At 39.5% G+C, this 6240-nt stretch overlaps 2 protein-coding genes across 2 annotated transcripts; one reads left to right on the forward strand and one right to left on the reverse strand.

The window, feature by feature from the left end:
* Positions 1-275: 275 nt before the first annotated feature.
* On the forward strand, positions 276-4414 carry LOC106313812. The gene is made up of 8 exons (XM_013751724.1): positions 276-940; positions 1726-2435; positions 2640-2826; positions 2926-3129; positions 3236-3409; positions 3484-3666; positions 3743-3856; positions 3937-4414. Exons 1-8 carry the CDS (start codon positions 305-307, stop codon positions 4261-4263), a joined length of 2535 nt encoding a protein of 844 aa, XP_013607178.1. The 5' UTR covers positions 276-304; the 3' UTR covers positions 4264-4414.
* A 130-nt stretch (positions 4415-4544) lies between these two features.
* LOC106313811 lies at positions 4545-5079 on the reverse strand. Its single transcript, XM_013751723.1, has one exon. It carries the CDS (start codon positions 4947-4949, stop codon positions 4653-4655), a length of 297 nt encoding a protein of 98 aa, XP_013607177.1. The 5' UTR covers positions 4950-5079; the 3' UTR covers positions 4545-4652.
* Positions 5080-6240: the final 1161 nt, after the last annotated feature.

The raw sequence follows: 6240 nt of genomic DNA on the forward strand, positions 1-6240 counted from the left end.
ACATGTACGTTTCATTTTTATGATACTTCACATACTTATCAAAAAAAATATATATATTAGTTAGTTCTGATGGGTAGAATGAGTAAAAGTTTCAGTACATAAAAGGCAAAGGTATATTAGAGCACTCATGATTTATATAATAAGAAGAAAAACAAAATGGTGCAACCCACGTCCTATTCAGGAAAGGTGGTTTTGTTTATTACTCTCACCAAAACATGAACTCCATTACAACCCACAATCAGAACCCCTCTTTATTAAATCACAATCAACAATCACTTTTTCATCCACATCCAAAACAGAAGAAATGGTGTTGGGTCTTCGAACAAAGAGCCGTAGAGACAATGGAGTTTTCGTTGAGTATCTAATCTCAATCAAGGAGCTAAAGCCATGGCCAACGAGCCAAGTCCCTGTACAATGCGTCCTCCTAAAATGGCAGAACGGCGAAAACAGCTTAGGCTCATTTATCGCGGTCGTGGGCAAAGACACGATCATGTTCAACGAGTCCTTTAGGCTAACCTTAACGCTAGAACCCAAAGGTGTGGATGAGAAGAAGTTCCATAAGAATCTTCTTGAACTTCATGTCTACGACGCCAAGAAGAAAGACAAGGGCGTCAAGAACAAGCTTCTTGGCTCGGCCGTGGTCAACCTTTCTGATTACGGCGTGTTGACCAACTTAGTTCCCGTGGGAGCTCCGTTTACTTTCAAGAAAAGCTCGAGGAACGATGCGAACTCTGAGATTTACCTAACCATTGAGCCGGCCGGAGATGATGATGGTTATAGGAGTAGCAGTTCATCGCAGCCGAAAATGAGAGGATCTGTTGATAAAGAAGGTAGTGAGTTTAGTTTGGCGTCGTTGACGGATGACGACGATGATGCTTCGTCGCAGTGTTCGTCTTCACGGAGGGTTTCTTTCTCAGCTACGTGTGATGCTAATCCCATGGTACACATTTCATAATTTTTTTATTTCTAGTTTTTAATCTTTGGATTAGTAACATTGTGTTTAGAAGTGGATCTGAGGTACGCACGTCTATGCTCTAGATTCTTGGATATTTTTATGATTTTGGTCACAAATTTTCTGTTTTAAAAAAGAGAGATATTCTACTCATCAAATACAGATGGCAAAATCACAAGTAGTTTGAATTGCTTAGCACATGTTTTTATTTAAAATGACAATACATGTTTTTAAAAACACAAATATCATGTTACTTTGTCCGATAATACCTTATCTAATTGATATATGGTATATCTTGTTTATTAAAATTAAAAGCACACGCAAACACACACACACACACACACACACTTCACTTATCTAGCAAATATCTCTCTTTTTTGTAACTGAAGTCGAGCAAATATCTCTAGTGTGTTATATTTTTTGAGCTCCCCTGTTTTTACTAGGATAACTAGATATATTATAAATTTAGGTTTAGGCTTTTAGCAAATCAAGATTTGATGATTTGTAACATCTACACCAATTTTTTTTTTTGTTGATGATTTGTTTAATTATTGGTATGAGTTAATTGTTTTTATTTCTTCTCTGTTCTCTGAACCTCTTTTTTTTTGTTAAAGATCACTATTGTACAGCAAATATTTCACTTTATGATTGTGATAGGCTATCAAATCTGATTTTTAAAAATAATATATGTGATATAAGTACAATAGTAGTGTTTCGTTGGTGCATTCCTGAAGAAGCAAGACTAAATATTTATGAACTGTGAATCAAAACAGAACGCAGATGCGGAGATGAACAAAGATGAGAAGAAAGGTTGGAAACATGTAACGCTTAAGCACAGTAACAACGAGGCAGCACTAGTCTCCGAGATCGAGAATCTACTGAGAGAAGAAGAGAAAAAAAGACATAGCAGTGAGTTAGTGGCTGTGACCGCAGAGAGTGACCAAAAACACAAGAATGATACAATTGCCTCAAAGCTCAAGAAACAGTTCTCTGAGATCAAATCCCTTCCCTCTCCGTTACCTCCAGACGCAGCGAGGAAACAGATGAGACTTCGGACGAACACTCTTGCCTTAGGAAGAAAGACTCTAGGAATGGAAGGTGTGCCAAGACTTAAACAGCTTAAGTCTATTCAGCTGCATTTTGACGGAACCGGTACAAATACGATCGATGATGATAATCAGAAAAAGGTGAGTGGAGTGAGTAACAAGTTAGGTTTGATAACTCCTCAAGAGTCTAGAACAGAGACGCTTGAAGATGAGCTGAAAGAAGCAGCAGCTCTTGAAGCAGCTGTTTACTCTGTGGTCGCTGAGCATAGTAGCTCCATGAGCAAAGTTCATGCTCCAGCTCGTCGTCTTGCTAGGTTTTATCTTCATGCTTGTAAAGGAAATGGCGGCTCAGATCATTCTAAGCGAGCATGCGCAGCTAGAGCCGCGGTTTCTGGATTGATATTAGTTTCTAAAGCATGTGGAAATGATATTCCAAGGTACATACGTAAACATTTCTATTCAGATTTTGTTCTCCTCCATATTATATATTGATGGTTAGTGGTTACCGTTGGAACCCAAATTTATAAGCCTTTGCGCTTAGTAAAAAATTTTGTAATGTGAATCAGGATTTTCGCGATCCCACTGTTACATTTTGGAATATGATTCTAATGTTGTATATTTCTATAAATATATATACACAGGTTAACATTTTGGCTATCAAATTCGATTGTGCTTAGAGCAACTTTAAGCCGAGGTATGGAGAAACTGAACCTGGTCTCTATTAAACCCGGTTCAGACGAATGGGAAGATCCTCGAGCATTTCTTGCGGCTTTGGAGAAGTTGGAGTCTTGGATATTCTCTCGAGTTGTTAAATCCGTATGGTGGCAGGTAACAAAAAAAAAAAAAAAAAAAAATTCAAAATGTTTCTTTTTTATTTTTAAAGAGTTTTCATCAAACCTTTGATCTGAAATGATCCTCACATTGCAGAGTATGACGCCGTATATGCAATCTGCAGCAGTTAAAGGATCGATGTCGAGAAAAGTTTCGGGAAAAAGACGATTAGGTCATAAGAATCAGGGACTCTATGCTATAGAGCTATGGAAGAGTGCTTTTAAAGCTGCTTGTGAAAGACTTTGCCCACGTAGAGGTTCAAGACAAGAGTGTGGCTGTCTACCTATGCTTGCTAAATTGGTATGAGATACTAAGCATTTTAGTTTTTTTTTTTTTTTTGGTTTATTAGGTTAAATCAGATTGGCCAGATTCTTGTTTAGATGCTAAACATGCTTCTGAAAATCAGGTTATGGAACAGTTAATCAGTAGACTTGATGTAGCAATGTTCAACGCGATACTTCGCGAGTCAGCAAGTGAAATGCCGACAGATCCTGTCTCTGATCCGATCAGTGACATAAATGTTCTTCCAATTCCAGCAGGAAAAGCAAGCTTTGGGGCAGGCGCAGAACTAAAAAATGCGGTAACTTAGTTAGGCTCTACATGAACAATGTTCATATTACTTTTTGGTATGTAATATGCAATTTGCCATTGCAGATTGGAACTTGGTCTAGATGGCTTGAGGATCAATTCGAGCAAAAGGAAGGCAAATCTGATGATAGCAACAATAAGGAGAAGCCAGAATGTGAAAATTTCAGATTATTCCATCTACTTAACTCGTTAGGCGATCTAATGATGCTTCCATTCAAAATGCTTGCAGACGAATCCACAAGAAGAGAGGTAAGTAGCTACACTACTCACATCTCATTTCTTCTTGTTCCAAAAACACTTTTTGACTAATATTTTTTTCTGAAAGGTTTGTCCAACACTTGGTCCACCAATAATAAAAAGAGTTCTACGAAACTTTGTCCCAGATGAGTTTAACCCGCACAGAATCCCTAGAAGGCTATTCGACGTTCTGAACTCCGAGGTTAGAATAAAAAGCGTCTTCACACTACAATAGTCAGTGTGTGTGTCTTTTCTTGACAAACCCTTTTGTCTGAAACTCAGGGTTTGAGCGAAGAAGATAATGGATGCATTATAGTCTTCCCGTGTGCAGCATCACCAACAGTATACTTAATGCCGTCTACAGATTCCATAAAACGCTTCATAGGAGAGCTGAACAACCCATCTTTCTCAGAAGTCGGGTCATCGGTATATAAGAAACAATACACGAGTGACGATGAGCTGGATGACTTAGATACATCCATAAACTCTATCATCTCTGCTCCTGGAACAACCAGTTCATCAGAGTGGATGCCTAAAGGATACAGACGCAGAAAGACTGTAAGATATCAACTCCTTAGAGAAATATGGAAGGAAGATGGATTACAATGACTCTTCTCCTTTTTTGTCTTGGCTATATATATCTTATGATGAAAACAATTCTTAAGTTTCTTGGTTGACATGTATGTATATCAAGCTGCTACTTTGTAAACTCTATTCTTGATATCCTAAATGATTAGCCTAAAGAAGCTAACCTTTTCAATCTTTTATATCACAACACATAAACACAATCAAGAAAGTTATATATATATTTATTCTTAACTATTTCTACTACTTATTTTTCTGAATGAATTTTAAATTTATTCATCACAAAAACTACTATTTCTATTTCGGATTCAAGCAATTCATATTTCTCTTTCTGTGAAACAAAAGTACATATAATCAACTTACAATACAGACATAGAGAGAAGAGAAGAGAAGCCATTTACAAATCTTTGGAATTAGAAAGGGCGACTCGGCGGCCGAACCGTGATCTGAACCGGTAAAGGTGTACCGGTTCCGGTACCTCCGCAGTTGCTACAAGCCGCCCGACCAGAACCGGAACACCTGCGACATCCAGTATCTCCATCAGACCATCGAGAGCAGAAGCACGTGACACGTCCCGTACCGTTGCAGGTCGGACAACGAGGGAAAGGACCACCGGCCATAGGCTTTTGGTCAAGAACCGATTTGACTAAAACCGCGCCGGCTAAGACGCTAAGACCGGTGGCTAGCTGGGTGATGGCAAGCGGACCCATTGTGTTGAAGAGAGAGAAAAAAAGGTTGCGAATTTTGGGGATAACGCAAAGGTAGAATCGTGGAGAGATTGAACAAGAGAGACCGTCCAAAGAAAGGAAAGATATTTTTTTTTTTCCTTTTGGTTTTCAGACAAAAATGTGGTCTTTAATTTTGTATTTATTTAAGTTAATTTTCAAAAGTGATAGATAGGCGGTGTCCTGTCCAGCCGGGGTTAGTTTCGGGTCGATTCGGTTTTCCAAGCACAGATTAACGAGATGTATTCAACTAAAAAAATTAAAAAAATTGGAAGGAAAGTGGAGCAGAACGTGCAGAGAGGGAGGGCCAAGACTTCATGAAGCTCCTGCTAAATTGGGGACTATGGGAGATACAATACAAAGGCAATCCCTTATCGTGGGTGGGGAGAAGGTGTAATGATCTAGTACAATGTAGATTGGATCGATCTGTAGCAAATCAAGAATGGTTAAATGTTTTCCCACAAGCCACCACCTTATATCTCCAGAGAGTCTGTTCGGATCACAGTCCTATTCTCACCTCCTTGGACGGGTTACAAATGAAGAAGAGGTTTTCTTTTAGATATGACCATAGGTGTGTGAGAAGAGATGGTTTTGGAGGTAGTGAACAACAGTTGGAGGAGTAACGCGAATGGTCAAGCAGGTTTGATGTCCAAGATTGCGGTTTGTAGGAAGACCATCTCCAACTGGAAAAGACAAGCGAAGCCAAACTCGGCTGTGCGTATCCAGGAGCTCCATTACAAGATCGATGAGGCTTCACGACAGGAGAACTACAGACTGGAGGAGTTCCAAAAACTCAAAAAGGAACTGGACGAAGAGTATTATAATGAAGAGTTGTTCTGGATGGACCAGAGCCGCCTGATTTGGCTAAGATCAGGGGATAAAAACACCAAGTTTTTTCACGCTGTTACCAAAAACAGGAGAGCCCAGAGCAGGATCAAAAGCCTCATAGATGAGGAAGGTAATGAGTGGTTCTCAGAGGAAGATCTTGGGAGAGTGGCTGAGAATTATTTTAAAAAGCTCTTTGCGTCGGAAAGTGTGGGGTTTGAATTAGAGGAGTGGTCAGAGATTCCAACCATGCTGTCCCCTAGCCAAAATGATGCTCTGATGGCCCCAATAACGAAGGAAGAAGTTAGGAAAGCGGTGTTTGAGATAAATCCAACTAAATGTCCAGGACAAGATGGGATGAACGGATTCTTCTTCCAGCAGTTTTGGGAAACCAACGGCGACGATATTACAGCCACGATACAGAGATTCTTTGAGTCTGGTGATCTGGAGG

The sequence above is a fragment of the Brassica oleracea genome, chromosome C9 (assembly GCF_000695525.1).
Source record: "Brassica oleracea var. oleracea cultivar TO1000 chromosome C9, BOL, whole genome shotgun sequence".
Lineage (NCBI taxonomy): Eukaryota > Viridiplantae > Streptophyta > Magnoliopsida > Brassicales > Brassicaceae > Brassica > Brassica oleracea.